Source organism: Podarcis gaigeae, assembly GCF_964106915.1.
Source record: "Podarcis gaigeae genome assembly, chromosome: W".
NCBI lineage: Eukaryota > Metazoa > Chordata > Lepidosauria > Squamata > Lacertidae > Podarcis > Podarcis gaigeae.
Window position 1 is genome coordinate 28,817,609 of NC_139695.1, and position 25,849 is coordinate 28,843,457.

At 43.7% G+C, this 25,849-nt stretch overlaps 1 protein-coding gene across 1 annotated transcript; it reads right to left on the bottom strand.

Annotated features, from left to right (window-relative positions):
* Positions 1 to 1,174: 1,174 nt before the first annotated feature.
* On the bottom strand, positions 1,175 to 25,849 carry LOC310836064 (inositol polyphosphate 5-phosphatase OCRL-like; the record flags this gene model as incomplete). Its single annotated transcript, XM_083720992.1, has 9 exons — positions 1,175 to 1,524; positions 11,016 to 11,181; positions 11,647 to 11,757; positions 12,156 to 12,291; positions 13,704 to 13,807; positions 15,637 to 15,690; positions 19,079 to 19,329; positions 19,440 to 19,539; positions 25,796 to 25,849. 9 exons carry the CDS (start codon positions 25,847 to 25,849, stop codon positions 1,175 to 1,177), a joined length of 1,326 nt encoding a protein of 441 aa, XP_083577118.1.

Consider the following 25,849-nt stretch of genomic DNA (forward strand, 5'->3'; position numbering starts at 1 on the left):
TTCAGAAAGCTTCTCCTTGCCTACAAATGAAGTGCATGATTTTTCAAAAACTTATCAACGCCCCGTGCTTTTACTTCTGGTGTGGTAAAAAATGGCAGAATCTGGCTATCATTTAAAGCAGTGTAAGACGCTGGTTTACGTTTCCCCTCACATTTGGTGACTAGGTAGGGATATGCAGTTTTGTGTTTTGTTTTTTGAAGAGTTGCTAAGGAGTCCTGCTGCTTCCGAGTTTTATTTTGGGGGTTGTTGTTGTTGTTTTTGTTTACAAAAAGGTAGTCCAGTTGTAACCCTTTTCTAGGTACAATTCTGTACATTCTGGTACTACCTGTTCACTCATGGTCCCTCCAAATCCCTTTCTTTCTTTTAGCAATGTGTCCTTGTGTATCTGCATAAGCTTTTCAAAGCCTGCTACCTTTGCTTACAGAATTTCTCCTGAGGGGCGCTTTGAACATGTCCCGTAATACATGTGGATAAAAGGAATCGCCTTTGTTAATTTCAAAAGCCATTTTATTTCTTCCATGATTTTCCTCTCTTGTTAATTTATTTTGTAAAAGCAAGTGGGGTTTAGTCACCAAAGAGGTGGAGTCTGTGGTTTTGCTCAATAGGTCATGGTCATTTCAAGAGCCATAGGGCCTGAGATGGTTCCAGCTCTAATTTACGTGTAAGATTAGGAGTCCAAGAATGTGGAATCAGTACTGCAGAAGGTCAGTTCTGACATACTTCCCCCCTAAATAGTGGGTGAAGTCCTTTTGGAAAGGTTTCAAAGTGTCAAGTTTTGCTGTACTGAAGGACTGTCCATATCTAATCTATTAGAACATTGAACCCTCCTCCCCACTCCAGGAATTTTGCTATCCAGTTGCTCATCTCATTTCCATGGAGGACATTCCGAGAAAGAAAAGTGGGTTTGAATTTGGATAATAAAAGTTTCCAGTCGAGTAGATTTATATATTTTAGTGAAGGTAAGCAACTTAAAATGACCCCAGACCCAGTAAAACTCATTACAAAGAGAAGAGAAACAACATTTAAAAGCAGATACAAATAATGAGGCATTATTCTTTTCTCAAGAAGCCAGCAAAATTTCATCTTTCCTGTTTTATTTTAAGCATGCTTTTTATTCAAGTTTTTAACAAACAACAAGGTGTTAAGCTGCTGACTATAGGCAGACCATCCTTTCTCAAGGGCCATTCCAAATGGGATGAGGTACATCAGTCAAGGCAAACAAAGGGCATGAACAGCACACAGGAAGCGGATGCACAGCTACAGAAGCTGAAGCTGAATGCAGCGGAGGACCCCCAGCTCCACATTGCTGAGTGGAAGAGCAGCTGTTTTCCAAGCAGGCAAGCAGAGTGGGAAGGGTAGACATCCAGCACAAGGCTTCCAAGGAGGTCCCGAAGCAGCTTGGTAGGTAGCTCCCACCGATGGTGAGGAAATAGTCCTTGCCAGGGTCAAGGTGAAGGACAAAGATAGCCTCAATCTTCTCTTCCTTGCTGACGTACACATCCAGGGAAATGTCCACCGTCTCACCTAAAACGGGAGGAGGTCAGGTAGATACACTCTTTGGCACAGCCAAGTTGGCTTGTCTGTAAATTAAAAGTGAAGACGGTGAAGAATAGGAGGCTGCTGGATCAGGCCAATGGCCCATCTAGTACAGCATCCTGTTCTCACAGGTGTATGGGGCAAACCTTAACTTCAAGAATTAGGAGAAGAAGCGACTCAGTTCCCACCCCCACCCCACTTTCCTCTCTAGTCCTCCAAAGCAGCAGCTGCACAGAAGATGGTGACAGGATACTGGGGGGTGAGAGAAAGTGATCCTAACAAAAGAATATCAAAAGGGAAAGGATTTTTGCGCCCCCAATGTAACTTTCTTTTTTAGTTTACATTTCATTGAGTTTTTAAAAGTAGGCATTTGTTTGACAACACAAGAAACATCATCGACATTTTGGAACTTTTACAAACAAAGCTTAACACTAGAGCGGTGTTAATCTTTATCGATGCGGAGAAAGCCTTTGACAACATTTCTTGGATGTTTATGAAGAAAAATTTGGAAGGGATGGGAGTGGGGCGGGGGTTTGAAAATGGAATAGAAGCAATATATTCAGAACAAAAAGCTAAATTGATAGTAAACAATGTGGTGACAGAGGAGTTTAAAATTGAAAAAGGGACACGACAGGGGTGCCCTCTATCCCCTCTATTGTTTATTTCAGTTCTGGAGGTGCTATTGAATATGATTAGAAAGGACCGGTTGGTACAGGGAATTGAGGTCGGAGTGAAACAATACAAATTGAAAGCATTTGCAGATGACCTGGTATTAACATTACAGGAGCCAGTCTCTAGTACTAAAAGAGTGCTAGAATTAATTTCTGATTTTGGTCGGGTGGCGGGATTCAAGTTGAACAAGCAAAAAACTAAGGTTTTAGCAAAAAATTTGACAACTGCAGAAACAGATGAGTTCCTGAAAGAAACAGAATTAAATGTGGTTAAAAAAGTAAAATACCGGACTTCCGGAGGCGGCGCGAAACAGCAATGGCGGTCCTCTTTGCGTTGTGAAGAGGGGCTCCGCGAAAAAGGGTCATCCGCTGCGGCAAAGCGGAGACCCATTAAGAAAAACCACAGGCAGAGCGAGCCTGCGGCCGTGGGACTCGGCGGGCGCCTGGAGCCCCCCCAGAAGCGGGGAAGGAGCCTCGTAAGAGGCTCCGGAACGTGAAAGGGGGAGCGGCGCTGTGAGTTCATCGCTCTTTTCGTGGAAGCAAAGCCGCGCTGCTGCTGCTGATGAGCGCTGACCTTTCTTCTTGAAATTATCGGAATTGGAGCAACATACCCGTGAGTAAGGGACCTAAATTTTCTAACTTAAATTGAAGAAATTCGGCTGAAAGCGGGAGGCGAGTAACAGGAAGTCCGCCTCCCGACTCTGCTAATTAGATCAAAGCAAGGGCTCGGAAACGAGCTGAAGTATTTAAAAAGGGATTGTAAAAGTGGAAGAAAGGGTGCATTGAGAGACTCTGCATTTTGAAGATAAAAAGGAAAGAACTGTGTGTTGTATAGACTTTTATTCTTTAGAACTATCCTCCAATTTCTGGGCTAAACGGGGCTGAAAGAGATAACCCCGTCACCGGGCTGCCAGTGCATAGAAAAAGAACTGTCAAACTGCTGTCAAACTGACGACATTGTTGCAGAGATCGAAATTGTTGCATAGACTGAGATACTAACATTAAACATTGTTGCATGGACCTGTATCGATACTTTATGGCTGGATTTTAAGAGATTAGAAGTTCTGGAAACCTTCCTTTTGTGTTTGGGAATTACAAAACTCAATATGGGGAATTGAGGAACTTCAATGGCGGAAAATAGTTCCTTTCTTTTTTGAAACTTTGAAATACTCCCCCTATAGGACTGTGGAAATATAGTGGCATGGGAACTGAGCTTTATTGAAACTTTCTGTGGTTCTTTTTGTTTATATTTGGGACTTGTTTTTCCCATGGGACAAAAGACCATTTGACCTTGAACAGAGGCAGGTGTGGAATGAGCGGCACAGGGAGAACAAGAGCAGCTAAAGCTAAAGATAAAGAAAAAGAGAAAAAATCTGGGCAACTTTTGCAAACAACTTTAACTCATCACCGCAGATCATCTGTCCCAACTGTGCTGACAGCACAGGAGGTGGAACTAGTGCAGCCTGCTGCAGAAGACATGGCAACTGGAGGATCTGAAACAGTTTTAAAACAAATTTTGGAACAATTGGCAGTTTTAAACCAAAAAGTGGACAATCAAACATCAAAGATTGACCAAGCTACATCCTCTATTGGCAAATTAACTGAACAGGTTTCGCAGCACACTCAGGCAATTGAGAAATTGCAAGGAGCTACGGCAGAAAACTACAAATTAGCTGTGGAAGCCAACCAAAAAGCAGAACAGGCGAACTTAAAGGTGGATGAAATTAAAGGAGAGGTAAGACCTCTGACAAGGCAGGTAGGGGAACAACAAGCCTACCTGGCATTGGTTGAATTGAAAAGTAAAGATAGTAATCTCAGGATAAGGGCTATCCCGGAATTGGAACAAAATAATTTAGAGGGATTTTTGACACTTTTGTTCTCCAAATTCTGGGGAATTGAGGAAGAAAAGGACTTTAAAATTGTGACAGCCTTTAGACTGGGAAAATCAGTAAAGAAAGACAAGCCCAGAGACTGCTTGGTTGCTCTGAGATCAAGAGAAGAAAGGGATAAGATATTAGGCCTACATTTTAAGAAATCTTTGGAGATAGAAGGCAAAAGGGCCGAAATTTACAGAGATATACCCAAATATCTCTTGGAACTTAGGACTACCTATATAGATTTGACCAAATTGTTGAGACACAACGGAATTCCTTACAGGTGGGAGTTTCCACAAGGACTTTCATTTATTTACAAAGGAAGGAAAATAAAGATTAAATCACCTGAAGACCAGCAGAAGTTCCTACACGACCACGAGGAGGACCTGCAAAAAGGAGCTGCAGCTTCTTGGCCTCCACCACCACCGGGACCATCTCCAAGAGTTATACCACCAGGATCAGGACCAGCATTACCTCCCCCGGGATCGGGAGGAAGCTTAGATACCCCATTGTAGAACCCGTCAATTGATTCAGGATGTCTCTACAGCTTCTTAGTTGGAACATAAATGGCGGAAACTCCCCGGAAAAAAGAAGGAAAGTCTTTCACATTTTGAAAAAGGAACAACTGGACGTTATCTGCCTACAGGAAACACATGTGACAAGGCTCCATAGAAAAGTGTTAATTAACAAAAGACTAGGCCAAGAATTTATTTCTTCGGACAAAGTTAAGAAGAGAGGAGTGGTGATTTACGCAAAGGAGAGCCTGTCACCGAAATTTTTATTCAAAGATGAATATGGCCGAATTTTGGCGATTGAAATACAGACACAAGGAGAAAAAATTTTGATATTAGGAATATATGCTCCAAATGAGGGAAAGTCGGAATTCTTCAGGAAGCTGCATGAGACTATGCTGGATTATTTGGACTATAGTAACATCATTATGCTGGGTGATATGAATGGGGTTGTGTCTGTAAATATGGATAAGTCACAAAGTGCCAACATATCGAAAGACGGCAGACTACCCAAAACTTTTTTTGAAATGACAGACAATATGGACTTAGTCGACATTTGGAGGGTTAAGAACCCTCTAGGGAAAGAAGGGACTTTCTTTTCTGAAGCTCATCTGACATGGACACGAATCGACCAAATCTGGACAACTAGAGGACTGGCACCTAAGACTAGAAAAGTGGAAATCTGCCCAAAAACCTGCTCCGACCATAGTGCTTTGAAAGTGGAATTGAGACTTAACACAACCGGTTCTTTTAGATGGAAAATGAATGACACTTTATTAAGAGATCAGGAGATTGTGAAGAAGGCCCAAAAAACTTTAAAGGACTATTTTGAGATAAATTTGAATACTACTGTGGAAAAAAGAACAATCTGGGACGCAAGTAAGGCAGTCATGAGAGGGTTTCTAATACAACAAAACACGATTAAGAAAAGGCTCTGGAATGAAAAGAAGGAGAAGATATTGGAGAAAATAAGAGAAGGAGAGAAAAAATTAAGATCTAGGCCTAAGTCGAAGGACGTGTTAAGAGAAGTGAAATTCTTCCAGGCGCAATATTCAAAACTGATAAACCAAGAGGTGGAATGGAAAATTAAACAAATGAAACAAAGATCCTTCGAATCGGCGAATAAGTGTGGGAAACTGCTAGCTTGGCAGTTGAAAAAGAGACAAAAGCTTAATACGGTTACAAATCTAGAGATCGAAGGGAGAATGGTTCAGAAACCCGAGGAAATCAGAAAGTGCTTCCAGAGGTACTTCAAAGAACTTTACACACAAGGGCCGCAAAAAGCCTCAGAGGTGGATCAATTTCTTAAAACTAATGGATTACAAAAAATACCCCTGGAAATGAGAACAAACCTGAACTGTAATATTACACAGCAAGAAATTGAAAGTGCCATTCAAAATCTTCAACTTGGCAAGTCCCCAGGCCCGGACGGCCTAACCTCCAAATATTATAAAGTTTTAAAGGACTATTTGATACAACCTTTGATGGAGGTTTGCAACCAGATAATGGAGGGAAGGAAGGCACCGGAAACGTGGAAAGAAGCTTTCATCACATTGATACCTAAATCAGAGACTGAAAAGACCCAACTTAAGAACTACCGCCCCATTTCACTCCTAAATGTGGATTATAAAATTTTTGCAGATATTTTGGCAAATAGACTTAAAAAAGTACTAAATGAAGTGATTCACAAGGACCAGGCTGGCTTTCTCCCTGGTAGGCATTTGTTTGATAACACAAGAAACATTATTGACATTTTGGAACTTCTACAAACAAATCTGAACACCAGAGCGGTTTTGATTTTTGTTGATGCAGAGAAGGCCTTTGATAATGTTTCTTGGATGTTTATGAAGAAAAATTTGGAAGGGATGGGAGTGGGGCGGGGGTTCGAAAATGGTATAGAAGCAATCTATACAGAACAAAAAGCTAAATTGATAGTAAACAATGTGGTGACAGAGGAGTTTAAAATTGAAAAAGGGACACGCCAGGGGTGCCCTCTATCCCCCCTATTGTTCATTTCAGTGCTGGAGGTGTTGCTAAATATGATTAGAAAGGACCGGTTGGTCCAGGGAATTGAGGTCGGAGTGAAACAATATAAATTGAAAGCATTTGCAGATGACTTGGTATTAACACTTCAGGAACCAGTCTCCAGCACTAAAAGAGTGTTAGAATTAATTTCTGATTTTGGTCGGGTGGCGGGGTTTAAGTTAAATAAGCAAAAAACCAAGGTTTTAGCAAAAAATTTGACAGTTACAGAAACAGATGAGTTCTCCAAAGAAACGGAGCTGAATGTGGTTAAAAAAGTAAAATACCTAGGGGTGTACTTGACCTCCAAAAATTTGAATTTGTTTAAAGATAATTATGAGAAATGCTGGTCAGAAATCAAAAGAGACTTGGAAATATGGTTAAGATTGAAACTTTCCTTGTTAGGCCGAATAGCTGCTGTAAAGATGAATGTATTGCCGAAAATGTTATTTTTGTTTCAGGCCCTACAGATCGTGGACAAGGTGGAATGTTTTGGAAAGTGGCAGAAGGATATTTCTAAGTTTGTTTGGCAGGGCAAAAAGCCCCGAATAAAGTTCAAAATATTAACTGATGCGAAAGAAAGAGGGGGATTTGCCCTGCCAGACTTGAGGCTATATTATGAATCTGCAGCCTTCTGCTGGTTGAAAGATTGGATTTTATTGGAGAACACTGACGTCCTGGATCTGGAAGGGTTTGACAATGCGTTTGGGTGGCATGCATATTTGTGGTATGACAAGGACAAAGTGCACAAATTGTTTAAAAACCATATTGTCAGAAGAGCAATTTGGAGGGTCTGGATAAAATACAAAGACTTATTGGAGAGTAAAACTCCGAGGTGGCTCTCACCGGTGGAGGCCAAGGCACGTAAGAGACCCAACATGGAGGCCCATTGGCCTAAATATTGGGAAATAATTGAAAAAACTGGAGACAATTGGAGGTTGCTAAGCTTGGAGAAATTGAAAACTAAGGTACGAGATTGGCTGCACTATGCGCAAATTCAAGAGGTATTTAAAATAGATAAAAAAGTTGGATTCCAGGTGGAAAAATCGAAACTAGAGACTGAATTGTTATAGCCAAAAAGTAAACTACTTTCGAGAATGTATAACTTGCTGCTCAAGTGGAATACACAGGATGAGACAGTCAAATCCGCTATGATAAAATGGGCTCAGGATGTGGGGCATAACATTATGTTTGCAGACTGGGAAAGGTTATGGAACACCGGTTTGAAATTCACGGCATGCACTGCCTTGAAGGAAAATATTATGAAAATGGTATACCGGTGGTACATGACCCCAGTCAAGTTAGCCAAGATATATCATCTGTCTGACAACAAATGTTGGAAATGTGGAGAGGCGGAAGGGACATTCTTTCATCTCTGGTGGACCTGCCCGAAAGTGAAGGCCTTCTGGGAAATGATCCATAATGAACTAAAAAAGGTATTGAGATTTACCTTACCTAAAAAACCAGAGGCCTTCCTTCTGGGCATGGTGGACCAGAGAGTGCTTAAGAAGGACAGAACCTTTTTCATGTATGCTACCACAGCAGCAAGGATCCTGATTGCAAAATACTGGAAGACACAAGATTTACCCACGCTGGAGGAATGGCAATCGCAGTTGATGGACCATATGGAACTGGCTGAAATGACTGGCAGAATCCGAGACGTGGGAGAAGAAACAACTGAGGAGGACTGGGAAAAGTTTAAGGACTATTTGAAAAAACACTATAAGCTGTATGAATGTTAAAAAAATGCACCTTTCAGGAAATTCTAGCTTCAGCAAATGTAAGTTAATGAAATGAAAATTAAGACACAAGAATTCAGAGGTAAAATAATGAAATAACTTTATTGTGTTTAATATAAAATATATAAGAATTGAGCGATAGTAAAATTGAAAATAGGGAACATGATAAAATGGAAGTTACAATAAGTTTTGAAATAAGTTAACAAATTGCTGATGCTTTATAAGACAGAGAACGCAGGGTTCGGAGGATGTGGGGAAGTCCTATAGGTTAGATGGAAAAAGAATATGGAAATTTGTTATTTATATCTTTTTTTCTTATAACCACTCTTTATTCTTTTTTCTGTATTTCTGTATTTTTAAAAAGCAATAAAAAAATGTTTAAAAAAAAAAAAAAGTAAAATACCTAGGGGTGTATCTGACCTCCAAAAATTTGAATTTGTTTAAAGACAACTACGAGAAATGTTGGTCAGAAATCAAAAGAGATTTGGAAACGTGGTCAAGATTGAAACTTTCCTTGTTGGGCCGAATAGCAGCTATAAAGATGAATGTATTGCCAAAAATGTTATTTTTGTTTCAGACCCTACAGATCGTGGACAAGGTGGAATGTTTTGGAAAGTGGCAGAAGGATATTTCTAAGTTTGTTTGGCAGGGCAAAAAGCCCCGAATAAAGTTTAAAATATTAACTGATGCGAAAGAAAGAGGGGGATTTGCCCTGCCAGACTTGAGGTTATATTATGAATCTGCAGCCTTCTGCTGGTTGAAAGATTGGATTTTACTGGAAAACACTGATGTCCTAGATTTGGAAGGGTTTGACAGTGCTTTTGGGTGGCATGCATATTTGTGGTATGACAAGGTTAAAGTGCACAAATTGTTTAAAAACCACATTGTTAGGAGAGCAATTTTAACGGTCTGGACAAAATATAAAGACTTATTGGAGAGTAAGACTCCGAGGTGGCTCTCACCGGTGGAGGCCAAGGCACGTAAGAGACCTAACATGGAGGCCAATTGGCCTAAATATGGGGAAATAATTGAAAAGATTGGAGACAATTGGAGGTTGCAGAGCTTGGAAAAATTAAAAAACAAGGTGCGAGATTGGTTGCATTATGCACAAATTCAAGAAGTTTTTAAAGTAGATAAGAAGGTTGGATTCCAGGTGGAAAAATCGAAACTAGAGACAGAACTGTTAGAACCAAAAAGTAAACTACTTTCGAGAATGTATAACCTGCTGCTTAAATGGAATACCCAGGATGAGACAGTTAAATCCGCCATGATAAAGTGGGCGCAGGATTTGGGGCATAACATTATGTTTGAAGACTGGAAAAGGTTATGGAACACCAGAATGAAATTTACGGCATGCAGTGCCTTGAAGGAAAACATTATGAAAATGATATACCGGTGGTACATGACCCCAGTCAAGCTTGCTAAGATATATCACCTGTCTGATAATAAATGTTGGAAATGTAAAGAGGCGGAAGGGACATTCTTTCACCTCTGGTGGACCTGCCCGAAAGTGAAGGCCTTTTGGGAGATGATTCATAATGAACTTTAAAAGGTACTTAGATTTACCTTACCTAAGAAACCAGAGGCCTTCCTCCTGGGCATGGTGGACCAGAGAGTGCTTAAGAAGGACAGAACTTTTTTTATGTACGCTACTACAGCAGCAAGGATCCTGATTGCAAAGCATTGGAAGACACAAGATTTACCCACACTGGAGGAATGGCACACGCAGTTGATGGACTACATGGAACTGGCCGAAATGACTGGCAGAATCCGAGACCTGGGAGAAGAAACAATCGAGGAGGACTGGAAAAAATTTAAGGACTATCTGGAAAAACACTATAAGCTGTATGAATGTTAAAAAATGCATCTTTTAGGAAACTCTAGCTTCAGTAAGGTTAAACTAAAGAAATGAAAATTAAGGCACAAGAAGTCTGAGATAGAATAATGAAATAACTTTATTGTGTTTAAATGAAAATGTACATGATTTGGGTTATAACACATTTGAAATTGGGTAACATGATAAAACGAAGGATACAGCAAGTAATGAAATAAGGTAACAAATTGCTGATGTTATGTATTACAGAGAATGCAGGGTTGGGAGGATGTGGGGAAGTCCAGTAGATTTGGAAAAAAGAACAAGAAAACTTGTAACCTTTCTACTTTACTCTTATAATATGTTCTTTATTCTTTTTTCTGTATTTTACAAACTCAATAAAAAATATTATAAAAAAAAAATAAAAGTTTGGCTAGTTCTGTATGTTCCCCAAGATATTTTTGTGCCTCCACAACATAAAAATACGATTATTATTTTTGAAAAGTAATTTTTGGACGGACTGCTCTCACTGGTTCCCTGCAATGCCAAAAGGTGTTTGGGGACCCTCCAGCATTGCTTGGCTTCAATTCATTTGTGTGTGTGTCTTTGTTTAAAGCTGGTCACACACACTTTTTCACTTTGGGCACAGCTGCTTTGACGTGTGGCCCTTGGAGGCTTGAGCATGGGGCAATGCAGCCCACAAATGTTAAGCCTCCCCTGCTCTACCAAACTCCCAAGGTTTGAGGGAGGAGGGTTGGGAAGAGGAGGGGAAAAGGAAGGCCTTCCCTAGATGAGCCTTGGGGTCCCTTTCCAACTCTACAGTTCTCTGATTCCAGAGAGAGACGCGCTGGGCTCCAAGTATCCCTCGCAGGGCTCAGCGCGAAGCCATGGCTTCCAATACTGGCTGTCACTGAGCTTGGGGATAAAGGAGAAGTGGAGGGTGACCTGCCCGTTGTTTGTGATCTGGAACCTCTCCTTCTGCAGCTGCCGGAACTTCACATTCTCAAACGGAAACTGCAGAGCAAAACGGGGGGGGGGGGGAGGAAAGAGAGTGTTTGCCTTCAGCAGAGGCAAGGAAACGTGCTCCAGGGGGAAGTTTGTCCTTGGCCCTGGCCTCTCATTTAGGGGACTGCACATGCAACAGGTCCACGTGGGGCTCTCCAGATATTGCTGCACTTGCCACTGGCCATGTTGGCTGGGGATGATGGGAGTTGTAGTCCAGCATCTGGAGGGCACCACGCTGGCTACCCCTGGAGTCTTTGCCTGCGAGGAAGAGGAAGAGGCTGCCGCTCAGTGGAAGGGCATCTGCCTTGCATGCAAAGGTCCCAGGTTCTATCCCCAGCATCTCCAGGTAGGGCTGGGAGAGATCCCACGGAAATCCTGGGGAACCGCTCAAGACTGAGCTAGATGGGCCAAGGGCTTCTTTCCCCCCTGGTCTTTTTGCAACAAACCCTCTTTAAGGGATTGGAGAGGATCCTATTCGTCCTTACCTCCCTCCAGGGAGGGAAGGAATTCGTTCTCCATCCTGTCCATCAACTGAACAATATCCTCAAACACTTTCCGGTACCGTCCGTCATCCACAACCTTCACCTATCGGGGGGGGGGGGCAGAGCACGTTTGTTGGGGCTATAGGATGGCAGCGGCTGTGACTTCCAGAGCCAATGGGCTGAAGCCAAATGCTCCAAGCCAAGTACCACAGAAGCTCCATTGCATGAATGGAGCCAACGGTTAAGGTATACAGTTCAGCCCATGTGGTCTGCCATGCCTGCAGGAGCAGTGTGTACTCAGAACAGTGGAGAATGGAAGCCTAGGGATTTAACAGAGCCAAAACCTGCCCACTCCTTGCACCGGAAGTCATTGGCCAAGGAGGAGCTCTGTGGAAAGGGGCCTGGTTGTTGGTCAGGGCCTGCCCAGATTCGAGGAGGTGCCACATAGCAGGCAACTAAAAAGCCTGAATAGACGATAGCCCTGGCCAGGGCAGGTGTTACCCCTGTGAGGAAGAGGGAGCTGGCGGGCTTGTGGTCGCTCCTTTTCAATTCCATGTGGCTTCGGTAGCTGAGCTGATTCACGCTGCCTCCTCTCCAGAGGATTGGCTCACACCATGCTGGCACACGGCACTTCCCACTGCAAGGAGACAGTTGGACTGGCTGAGGCAACACACAAGGCTCACACAGTCAAACTTTGACTCCACACACGGCCTGTGATCTTGACCACGGTCAAGAGCTGGAGATGATGGGGCTTGGGAGTCCAACTTCTGAAGGGGCGGACCTTGCAGGTGTGCAGGCATTTTGCCTCATGGAGAGAGTTATCAGGAAATCAAAAGCTGCCTTCTACCAGGTCAGAATGAATTTCTGACCTCCCCCAGTTTGGATTCCTACATTGCAGGGGGTTGGACTAGATGACCCTCGTGATCCCTTCCAACCCCACAATTCATTAATTAAGTCTCCTCTGGCTGGCAGCAGCTCTCTGTGGCCCAATCCTTTTTCAGGTGGAGGTGCCTTTCAACTTGAGACTCTGCATACAAAGCATATGGCACACCACCAAATGATGATCCTTCCCCAAAGCAAGGGGCCCCGTTATTCTTGTTCAGACACTATTTTTTCAGTGATCCAAAAGACCCTTTCTGGCACCTGAAATGCTGCCCAAAGGAGCCTGCCGTTTTCTGGCTTCGTCACTACATGTTCCGCCTGTCCTTTTGATTTCCCCATTACCACAGCAAGAGCAATGAAACTAGCAGGCCTAGGTGGCTTCTGACAGTTGTCAAGAACCACAAGAATATGCCACATCCTGGATGGTGAGGCTCAATGGCTACTAGCCATAATGGCCAGAGAACATACTCCACCAAGAGAAGCAGTATGGCTTGGAGGAGGGGAGCGTGCTGTTGCACTCAGGTCCTGTTTGTGGGCTCCCCGAGAGGCATCTCATTGGCCAATGTGAGAACAGGATGCTGGGCCAGATGGACCAATGGCCTGATCCAGCAGGGCTGCTCTCATGCTCTTATGCCCTGGCAGACTCATCTTGAGAGAGCACCAAGTCTCATTCCCAGACTTCCTTGACACAAACAGGATTCTCTGCTTAAACACGCCATGAAACAGAGGATGCTGGTTATCAGGACAAATGTGGGGGAAAGGCTGCTTGTGGAAAAGGAGCCAAAACATTTCCAGAGACTTTGAGCAGGGATGGCTTGAGGAAGACAACATATCACAGCCTTGCATTTCACAACTCGCCTAGCAGCCTTTGGCAACCGGGAATTCCATGCAAGCAAAGTGAGCAGGTGAAGGAGAGCTGGATCTCTCTCTTCCTCCCTGGCTTGGTGTCCATTCTGGCTGCAGAGGAAAGGAAGTCCGTCCAGCCCTCAACTCTAGCCCTCCTCCAACAGCTTGCTTAGCAGAAAGCCATGTTTAAAATATATGTTTTACTAGCCTGCTCAGGAGGATGGAAAGGCAGGACACTACTAGCATCTCAGCAGACTAGGAAAAACAAACAAGCCTTGCAGAAGAATGATTGAGAGGACTTACTTACAAAGGCTCAACTATCAAGCAGGATCTGTTTTAGAGTCGAATTTGTACGTCGGGATGAACTTGATCTCTCCCTCTGTGAAATCAGCAAAAGCTGTCTTTTGGGTACGCTGAATGTTTAGCTAAAGCCAAAAAGAAATCGCTTATCAGCAGAGAAGCAGAAGACCCCCTGTTGCCTGACAATGGAGTCTATTAACAGCCACTGTTGTGCTGAAAGACCAAGGTGAAGTACTAGTAGGTTAAAGGTAAAGGTAAAGGGACCCCTGACCATTAGGTCCAGTCGTGACCGACTGGGGTTGCGGCGCTCATCTCGCGTTATTGGCCAAGGGAGCCGGCGTGCAGCTTCCGGGTCATGTGGCCAGCATGACTAAGCCGCTTCTGGTGAACCAGAACAGCACACAGAAACAGCGTTTACCTTCCCGCCAGAGCGGTACCTATTGATCTACTTGCACTTGGACGTGCTTTCGAACTGCTAGGTGGGCAGGAGCAGGGACAGAGCAAGGGGAGCTCACCCCGTCGCGGGGATTCGAACCGCCGACCTTCTGATCGGCAAGCCCTAGGCTCTGTGGTTTAACCCACAGCGCCACCCGCGTCCCTACTAGTAGGTTAGCCAAGTGCACAAAAGGGGTATACCTGCTGAGATCCTATCTTATACCCAATTCTTAAAGGTACAGGATGCTTGTGCATTTTTGCCCCATGTCATCTTAAATTACTTTGCTGCATCACACGACAGGAAAATCCTCTAACTCAGGAGTAGCAGACACGTGGCCCTCACAATGCTGCAGAACTACAATTCCCATCATCCCTGATTACTGGCCATGATGGCTGGAGCCAACAGGAACTGCAGCTCAGTAACATCTGGCAGACCACAGGTTAGCCATACCTCCAACAGACAATGTTATATGTACCAATAATCCATACAAACTGGTAACAACCACCAGAATACACCCCCGACACTATGAGCAACTGCAAAACCACCCTTTTGCATCCTACGTTGGCTCCCAGGACGTTTCTGAGCACAATTCTCAGTGTTGGCGCCAACCTTTAAAGCCCTAAATGGCCTCAGCCCTGAAAGAGTGTCTCCATCCCCATTGTTCAGCCCAGGCATCAGGGTCCAGCACCGAGGGCCTTCTGGCCTTTTCCTCACTGTGAGAAGCGAAGTTACAGGGAACCAGGCAGAGGGCCTTCTGAGTAGTGGCACCTGCCCTGTGGGACACCCTCCCGTCAGATGTCAAGGAGATAAGTAACTATACAGCCTTTAGGGAAGTTTTTAATGTTGTATGATGGTTTTGCATATGTTGGAAGTCTGAGGCTGCCCCCCCTTGCCTTCCTTGCAGCATCCTTCTCAAAGGGCTAAGGCATGACTACGCTCACAGAGTTTAAATCCACCGTAAGGTGCAGCAATCAGGCCTCTGTTTCAACACAAAATACCAATGATCCTTATGCCAAGTGGGAGAAAGGTCGTCAACATGATGAACACACAAACCTTGGAGAGAAAAATGTAAAACAAAAAGCACCAGCAATTTAATTGGACTTAATGGAAGTCTCTGCTGATAAGAACATGTGAGCAACGCAGATTTTCCAGACAGATGCAAAACCTAGAGCAGGAAACCTTAGACCTTTAGATATTGCTGGACAGCAGCTATGCTGGGGCTGATGGGAGTCCAACAACATCTGGAGCGTGTGCTGAGCTAGGAAAGCCCTCTAACTGGGAAACTGCAGAGCAGTCCTACTTATTCCAAGGCAACCCTCCAACTTAATTGGGACTTGCTTCTAATTCAGGTTGCACAAACCTGCAACCTTAAAAAGCATTTGTAGAAGTCGCAGTCATCCTATGTTATAGCTACACTTTGCTCCTAACTCCTCTAGCCGAGGCTGGGGTATCCCAGACAAAGGAAATAAACAGGGCAATATCCTAAACCACCACATATAACACAAAGATGCCTCTCACCTGGTCGTAGGTCAGAAGTCTCTGAAGCTCATTTTTAGTGATCAGATGACAATGCTGGAAAAAAGCAAAGCAACCACAGCTACAGGCTAGCTCACGGGGTCGGGGGGCGGGGGGCAGCCTGCTGCCACTTCCTGCAATATGTAGTAAGACTGATAACTAGGATTGGGCAGTATGATCATATTAGGCTAGTGCTCTGTGAACTAGACTGGCTCTTGAACTGCTTCCAGGCCCAATTCAGAGCATCCCATTTGGCCTTTCAAGTGTTTCAAGGTTTGGGGAAAGGGTACCAGAAGAAGGCCCACTCATGTTTGCACTGCCTCTCCACTGACTAGAATCCCTTTCCCAGGGAACTCCTGCTCTTTCAAGCATGGCAGGGCCTTTTCAGTCATGGCACCCGACCTTTCAGAATAATCTCCCAAAGAGGTTCACCTGGCCCCTGCTTTGATGTCCTTTCAGCAAAGACTTTTAGAATTTCCCCTGGTTCTTGAATTCATGGGCAGGGCGCTTGTGGCCCTCCAAACCCTGCTGTAGTACACAGGAACATAGGAAGCGACCTTATATTGAGGCAGACCATTGACCCATCAAGCTCAGGACGGACTACATGGACTGGCAGCAGCTTTCAGGCAGAGATCATGCCCAGCCCTAGCTGCACACACTGGTGACTGAGCCGGGAACCTTCTCCATGCAAAATGGCCGCTCTGCTTTCGCGTTACTGCCCTTAACAAACTGCAACTCCCACCCCGATCACTGGAGAAGTTGCCCCCATTTGCTATGATCTCATCTAATACATCTCTGCCACTCGGTTTATGTTGCTCTCTCCTGGCTGCTCTAGTAGAAACCTTAGTGGTGCAGCTGCAGCAGCAGGGATCGCCGACACTGCACCCTCCTGGTGTTGCTGAAGTGGAACTCTCATGAGCCCGTCAGCAAGGCCAATTCTTAGCAATTATGGGAATTTTGGTCAATCAACATTTGGAGAGCACAATGCTGCCTGCCATAAAGAAGGCTGATCACCAAAGAATTGATGCTTTTGAATTCTGGTGCCGGAGGAGACTCTTGAGAGTCCCAAGGACTGCAAGAAGATCAAACCTCTCCATTCTGAAGGAAATCAGCCCTGAGTGCTCACTGGAAGGACAGATCCTGAAGCTGAGGCTCCAAGGCTTTGGCCACCTCATGAGTGGCCAATGGATCCAAACTACAAGAAAGAAGATTCCACCTAAACATTAGGAAGAACTTCCTGACAGTAAGAGCTGTTCGACAGTGGAATTTGCTGCCAAGGAGTGTGGTGGAGTCTCCTTCTTTGGAGGTCTTTAAGCAGAGGCTTGACAGCCATATGTCAGGAGTGCTCTCATGGTGTTTCCTGCTTGGCAGGGGGGTTGGACTCGATGGCCCTTGTGGTCTCTTCCAACTCTATGATTCTATGAGAAGAGAAGACTCCCTGGAAAAGACTCTGATGGATGAATGTATTGCCAAAAATGTTATTTTTGTTTCAGTCATTGCAAATTCTGGACAAGATGGACTGTTTCAAGAAGTGGCAGAAAGACATTTCTAGATTTGTCTGGCAGGGCAGGGCAAGAAGCCCAGAATAAAATTTAAAATACTAACTGACGCAAAGGAAAGAGGTGGATTTGCCCTGCCAGACCTTAAACTTTACTATGAATCAGCAGCATTCTGCTGGTTGAGAGATTGGCTGCTTCTTGAGAACACAGACATTTTGGACTTAGAAGGTTTCAACAATGTTTTTGGGCGGCATGCATATTTGTGGTACGACAAGGTTAAAGCACATAAAGCATTTAAAAACCATATTGTCAGGAAAGCATTGTTTAATGTCTGGATAAGATACAAAGACTTACTGGAAAATAAAACCCCAAGGTGGTTGTCACCAATGGAAGCAAAGGCTCAGAAAAAACTCAATATGGAGGCCAAATGGCCGCAATATTGGGAAATATTGGAACAAGAAGGAGACAAATTGAAATTGCAGAGTTTTGAGAAATTAAAAGATAAAGTGCGAGACTGGCTTCATTATTACCAAATAAGAGAGGCCTATAATTTGGACCAAAAAAATGGCTTCCAGGTGGAAAAATCGAAATTGGAAACAGAACTGTTAGATCCCAAAACTAAGATACTTTCAAGAATGTATAACTTGCTGTTAAAATGGAATACGCAGGATGAAACGGTTAAATCTGCTATGATTAAATGGGCACAAGACACTGGTCATAACATTATGTTTGCTGACTGGGAACAATTGTGGACCACCGGTATGAAATTTATGGCATGGCATGTAATGCATTGAGAGAGAATATTATGAAAATGATATACAGGTGGTACATGACACCAGTCAAGCTTGCAAAAATATATCATTTGCCCGACAATAAATGTTGGAAATGTAAAGAAAATGAAGGTACATTCTCTCACCTTTGGTGGACGTGCCCAAGGATTAAGGCTTTCTGGGAGATGATCTATAATGAAATGAAAAAGGTATTTAAATATACCTTCCTGAAGAAACCAGAGGCCTTCCTCCTGGGCATAGTCGGCCAATTGGTGCCAAAGAAGGATAGAGCTTTTTTCATGTATGCAACAACAGCAGCAAGAATACTTATTGCAAAGTATTGGAAGACACAAGATTTACCCACCCTGGAAGAGTGGCAGATGAAGGTGATGGACTATATGGAATTGGCCGGAATGACTGGCAGAATCCGAGACCTGGGAGAAGAGTTGGTGGAAGAAGACTGGAAGAAATTTAAAGACTATTTGCAGAAACACTGTAAAATTAAACGAATGTTAAAATGATGTTGGATTGAAAATAAGTGGCATTAACAACAAAGTTATTAAGAATATGCAAAAATGAATTGATAATGGTTGGAAATAAAGAGTTATAATATGTTAAGATATAGAGATAAGACAATGAATGAGGGTAAGGATTTGCTGGTTTGATTATGTAAAGGGGATACAAAAAGGGGAGGTGAGAAGAGGTCAAGGAAACAAGCAAATGAGTTTAAAGTTATAAAAAACAGATTTGTTTTTAATTTTTTCTTATTTTCTTTTTGTCTTTTGTCTTTTGTATGTTGTATTTTTATTTTTATTTTTTATTTTTTCATGTATTTTTGTACTTATGGTTTTGTAAAACTTTAATAAATATTTCTTAAAAAAAGAGAAAAGACTCTGATGTTGGGAAAGATGGAGGGCACAAGGAGAAGGGGACGACAGAGGACGAGATGGTGGGACAGTGTTCTCGAAGCTACCAGGATGAGTTTGACCAAACTGCGGGAGGCATTGGAAAACAGGAGGGCCTGGCGTGCTCTGGTCCAGGGGGTCACGAAGAGGCGGACACGACTAAACGACTAAACAACAACAAATGCTGCCTACCCTGAGCTACACACAGGCAGGAAAGTTACAGAAACATGACTCAATTTGCTTCTCCAGATAGCGGAGACCAGCAAGTTACATCAGCCAAGGCTCTCTCCCTCCAAGCCCTCGAAACGCACTCGTGTTTCATGATTGTCAGCTGCGGCAGACCCTGGTCAGGGGGCAGGAAGCTCATCTGGGCACAGATATCCTTGTAATCCTGGTTTCGGCGCTCAAAGTCTTCCACGTGGGCAGCAAGGTGGGAATTGACCATGCAGAAGCTGGTATTGTTGCAGACAAGCCTCACGGCCACACACCCCTTGTTACCCTGCAGGGGCGGAGCAAAGATGGCTGTTAGTGAGCAAGCAGGAAAGAGGGGGAACTGGTTGGCAGAGATTAGAAAAACAGATAGACAGACAGACAGAAAGATCGACGTAGGGAATTCCGCTGTCAGGGTCTACTCCCCATCTTCCCCATGATGCCTGTGGCCACTGTCTCCCTCATCACTTCCTTGATGCGGCTGAGCTGGTCCTTCCTGACAAAGATGAGCACCAGCTGCACCTAGAAGATGCAAGGTACTGGGATGTCTACCAGCTCTGTTCATTGCTTGCTGTCCTGGGCCGGCTGGATGCAGATAGGAGTGGCAGGTGGCACCAACTGGGGATCCCCCAAGGGAAGAAGGCTCAGAGCCAGGGAACTGGTGGGGGGACTGTGGGATGTAAACACAGGAGCAGTCAATGACAACATTCCTAGAGTGTACATGTTAGAACATGGGGAGGGATGTCAGTCCAGCAAGCAGGTAAACGTCCTGGGACGGACTTCCTCCGCATGTGACCAGAGGTGGGTGTGGCCTCACCTGTGCAGGTAAATGATAAAAGCACAGGGCAGGCAGCCATCTCTCTCTCTTGCCTCTTGCCTCTCTCATCTTCATCTTTCGAAGAAGCAGGATGCCCTCTTGGCTCTCAGCCAAGAGAGGAGGAAAGGACTATCTTCCTATAGATAGATTCTAAATGTATTTTACCTTTTTAAGCCTGTCTGCCTTCTAGGATCATATTGTGAACAGAATGTGAGTAAACTCTTTTATACTTTTATAAAGACTGTGTTGTGTCTTGTATTTTAAGAGGGATCAAAAGGCGGAAATTACCAGAGTAATTATTATAGAGGTTCTAGCGAACCTGTTTATGGGCCCAGTATTGCATATTTCTGCGTATTTCTGAAGGATTGCATTGGATTGTAATTTTAAGTTGAGTAGTATTTTTCTGAGTTAACTTCCTGGTAAGCACATGGTCCTTTGTTCCATTGTGCAGTGGGGATTAAGCAACCCCCCCCCCCTTCCCTCAGAGTTCACAGTGACCCAAGGCAGTGAAGGACTGTTTTGTATTTTGAGATTTTTGAGATTTTGATTTTAAAATTTTGAGAAATTTTGAAATTTTGAAATTTTGAAGAATTTTCAAATTTTGGATTTTAAGATGGCTAGAGCAGCTTTTGATAGTGATGCAAAGCTAGGAATGCCTGTGCTGAATGAACACAATTTCATACACTGGAAGCAGCGCTTGATAGCATGTTTAGATTATAAGCACATTTTGGAAGCTTTAAAGCCTCAGCCTACAGGATCATCTGGTGAAGCTTTAGCCAAGATAAGTGGTTGGAAACGCATGAACAGCGAAGCTAGACACATAATTTTGAGTGGACTTCGTGATGAGCAGCTATCATTAATAAATAGTACAGATGATGCGTCTCAAATCTTAAGAGATATTGAGCGCGTGTATGGAGAATCTAGCATAAACTGCTTCAGAAACTTGGTGTGTAAATTAACCAGATTGAGGATGAATTCAAAAGAGGAATTCACAGAGCACATCAACAAGTTTACTGAGATTATTCAAAGCATTGATCTGACTCCCAAAGCTTTTGATGAAGATACAAAGATAGCATTTTTGTTATCATCACTTGGACCACGCTTTAGCGCATTTGTAAGTTTGATGGATCATAGACAAGGTCTGACTTTTAAAGATTTGATTGGTTATTTAAAAGAAGAATGCAGAGATAGAGCTGAATCTCCAGTGAGAAATGCTAGAAGCAAAGACAGCAGTTATGCATCTAGGCAATTTACAAAGTCGAAAGAGATGCCTAAGAAGGTGATTTGTTTCAATTGTAACAAAGAAGGACACATTGCAAAGAATTGCAGCGCTCCTAAAGCAAAGAAACCCCACCCCTTTCAGCCAAAAGGGGAAAAGAAGGGGAAATGTGAATGCACATGGCTACTGCAAGAAAGGAATTTAGCTGTCCAGAATCGTGAAAATAAACGTAATAAATGGATTTTAGATTCAGGTGTCAGTTCACACTTTTCATATAAAAAGGACTATTTTAATGAGATAAATGAGATAAATGATGAAGAAGGATATGAAATTGAGGTTGCAGATGGCAACATTGTTAAAGCAAAAGGTGCAGGTTCCATGAGTCTGAAATGCAATATAAACAATGAATGCATTGAGAACACAATCTCTAGAGTTTTATACGTACCAGAGCTGAGCTGCAATTTAATCAGCGTGTCCACTTTGGACAAGAAAAGTTTCCAGATCACATTTGGAAATGGAGAATGCAAGGTGACTAAAAATGGCAAAGTGGTTGCTCAAGCAAAGCTAATAAATGGTGTATATGAGCTTGATCTTTCAGAGAACCAGTCTGCAAAAGTGGCAAATTCCATCCAGAAGGATGAGGCAGATCTTGATCTATGGCACAGAAGGCTTGGACATAGAGACACCAATGTCATTCTGGATCTACAGAAAAGAGAACTTGTAAGAGGTTTGCAGGTAAAGCAGAGCAACAAAGCTCCAGCAAAGTGCTTAAGCTGTATTACTGAGAAGGCTGTAAAACCTTCATTTCCACGTTGTGCAGAACAAAGAAGCAACAAAGTGCTTGACATAGTGCACACTGACATATGTGGACCTATGAATGTTCCCTCACTGGGAAAGAATAGATATATTTTAATATTTCTGGATGACTTTTCAAGATTTTGTGTTGTATATTTCCTCAAAGAGAAGAGTGAGACAGTGGACAAGCTCCAGGAGTACATTGCCATGGTCAAGAACAAATTCCAGAGAGCTCCAGCTGTGCTAATGAGCGACAATGGAGGTGAGTTCTGCTCAAATGAAATGTAGGCTCTCCTGGCCAAGGAAGGAATTGCACACGTAACCACAATTCCTTACACACCACAGCAGAATGCCATAGCTGAGAGAAAGATTAGATCCATTATGGATATGACAAGGTGCATGCTAAAGGATGCATGTTTGCCACAGAAGCTGTGGGCCGAAGGAGTGTACACGTTGGTCTATTTGCAGAATAGACTGCCAACAAAAGGAGCAGAGCGCACACCATTTGAACTTTGGCATGGGAAAGCTCCCAGTCTGTCGCACATATGTGTGTTTGGAAGTCCGTGTTACTTCCACGTGCCCAAGGAACACAGACACAAGCTTGACTCCAGGGCAAAAGCAGGTATCCTTGTGGGATATGCCTCTGGAGGTAAAGGATACAGAATTATGGACTTACAAACTGGTAAGACAAATGCATACCATGCGGTTTATTTTGATGAATATGGAAAAGTAGACACTAAGAACACTGTTGTGATCACAAATTCATCAAGGACTGGGGAAAGTTCACGGGTTATCTGAAAATTATATGTGATGAACAGACAACGCTAGTGGGTTTTAAGGAGGTTTTGTGATAGTACAAGGTATATTGTAAAAAAGAAACAGAGATGGAAGGATAATACTAAACTGGCAATATTATATATAGAAAATGTGTGAACATAGGAAAAATGGATGATTGATGGAGGTGCTGGTGGAAGTTCAAAAATTGGAAATTTGTAAACATGGTGGTTTGGACTTATTTTGTAAAGGAAAAAATTAATATATATATTTTTAAAAAAGAACACTGTTGTGGACTCTTCCGATGAGTCAGAATATACTCAAGAGTTTGTATATTTCCCTTTTGAGACCCCACAAAGTAATGATCTGCCTTCGAGTGTTACAGCGCCCCCTACAGGCGATGCACCAGAAGACGCAGAGGACCAGAACCCTGGCGGCACCAGAGACGAAGAGGAGGACTCAGATGGGGACATGCCTGCATTGGAGGAGGATGAGGAAGCTGATGCGGTCGCAGAACCAGAGGTCAGGCGCTCGTCCAGAACCAACAAAGGTGTCCCACCATTACGGTTGTCCTACCTTCCACTTGGGAAGAGATACAGGAGATGCCAGCTGCAGAAGCCAGTCTCTGGAGGAAGGCCGTGCAGGAGGAGATGGATGCACTGCATCAGAACAAGACCTGGACACTCACTGAGCTGCCTCCCGGTAAGAAGGCCATTGGCAGTAAATGGGTTTTCAAGGTTAAGAAGGGGTCAGAAGGAGAAGTGCAGCGCTACAAAGCTAGACTTGTAGCACAGGGATTTTCACAGCGTTTTGGTGAAGACTATGATGAAGTTTTTGCACCAACCGTGAGGTACAGCAGCATAAGAATGCTTTTAAGCATTGCAGCCTCCAAGAAAATGAGGGTGAAACACATAGACATTGCTACTGCTTTTCTACATGGGCAGATTTCTGAGGAAATTTATATGAAACAGCCCAAAGATTTTGTGAAACCACATGAGGCACATTTAGTGTGCAAACTCCAGAAAGAACTTTATGGACTTAAACAGGCTGCTAGAGCCTGGAACCAGAAGTTGCATAAAATGCTGATGCAACTTGGGTACAAGCAAGGCGACGCTGGCAAGTGCTTGTACAGTAAGTCAAATAATGGACAATTCTCATATATTTTAGCTTTTGTCGATGACCTGATTATTGCCACAGCAAGTGAGAAAGACTATACACAGATAGTAAAACACCTTAGCAAAGAGGTGGAGGTCAAGGAGCTAGGAGATGTCCAGTACTACCTTGGAATCCAGGTGGAAAGAGAAGAGGACGGCTCATTTCTTCTCAGCCAAAGACAGAAGATCCACGAGCTAATTGAGCACATGCAGATGCAAGACGCACATCCAGTTGCTACACCGATGGCTACTGATGTCCTGAAGAATCAGCAGGATTCGAAGCAGTTGCCAGACAACAATGGCTACAGACGCAGAATACATTGCAGCAACAGAAGCCTGCAGAGAGATCGCCTGGCTTGGGACATCCGGGTCGGCGCCATCAGCTAATGGCGGATTTCCTCTGATCTTGGAGGGGATCGGCTCCGTGGAAACCGGGTCTGCACCGCTACGGCGAAGCGGGGATCCTATAGGAATCACAGGCGGGTAAAGCCTGTGAATGTGGGACTCGGCGGGCACCTTTTGCGCCCCCCAACTCGCAAGGAAACCCATTTACGGGCTTCAGAGCGGAGCGGGTGAGCGGCGCGGTGCTGTGAGTCAATTGCTTCTTTCACGGAGCGAAGCCGCGTAACCGTTGCTGGAGAGCGCTGACTTTTTCCTGGGACAATTTGACCACAAAAGCAACTACCCGTGAGTAGGGGAAATTGGATTTAATTGAAAAAGAAGGGGGGGGGGAAGACTCAATTGGATGCCGAAGCGGGGAGGTCTAAACAGGAAGTCCGCCTTCCGCTTTGTAGATAGATCAAAGCAAAGAGACTTTTAAGCTAAAGCTTTGGAACTAAACTTGAAAAGGACTGTTTTCTAACTCGATAAACCTCTGAATCCCCTTCCCGGGAAGCAGGGAAGGAAGGGGGTTGTGGTTTTGGACTGTACAAACCTGCAAGAGAGAGGGAAAGAACTTAAAATCCACTGCTCAAACTTGGGAGCGGTCTGCCAGTGAAAAAAGACTGTTGCTTTTTAAACTGCGTGCTAGCTGTCAAGAGAAGGCTTTTTGACAGCAAGAGAGATACATTGTGACTAGTCTTTAGAGAAAGCAACTGGAAGGTAACAAAATTGGAACTGTTTATTTCTCCCGGGTGGAGTTTTAAGAAAAAAAACAACAACAAAAAATAAGAAGAAAAGCTACTTTTTTCTGGACTATTGCAACTGTTTCCACCTAGAGGGACCTTTAGAAATTGCCACAAGGAGAATTTTCCACTGGTAAACAGGAACTGTGTATCTGAGACTGACCTTGGCTCTTCTATTGTTTAAGTGTTATGGCAAATGGTAAAGAGAAAGTAGACTTGTCATCCCTAGTCAGAAAAACGAGGTCTGGGAAGACCTTGGGGCAGCGAAGGCAATCAACAGCTGGCCTTACTACTTCATCTGTGACAGTACCAACACAACCTAAGTCTAGTGGAATGTCTTCAGAAGATGTTTTAGCGAATGCATTAACTAAGATTAATGAAACTTTGCAGCAACTCAGTACAAGGGTTGAAGAGACTAATAAGAGGGTCGAGGAGACAAATAAGAAGGTCGATACTGCAACTAAAAAAAATTGATTTAAACACAGAAATGTTAAGCAGTCTGGGGCAGAAGGTCAACTCTAATACAGAATCTATTCAGAAATTGTTGCAGGAATCCACCTTGACCCAGGAAAAAGCTGCCGCTGTGGAATTTAAGGTAACGCAATTGGAAACAGAGAAGGTTCCAGACCTACAGAAACAAATTGAAGACCATAAACTGACTTTGTCTATGATTGAATTGAAGGAAAAACAGACGAAACAGAGCTGTACCTGAATTGGAGAAGGGCACCCTGATAGATTTTTTGACACAAGAATTTGCAGAGTTTTGGAAGTCGGAATTGAAACAAGAAGAATTTAAAATTGCGAGGGCTGGGACTTCCGGGTTGGCGCGACTGGCTAATGGCGGATTCCCTCCGAGCTCCGGAGGGAATCGGCTTAGCAGGGGGTTGGGTCTTGCCGTGCCGGCGACACGGGGACCCATAAAAACCACGGGCACGGAGCCCGTGGACAT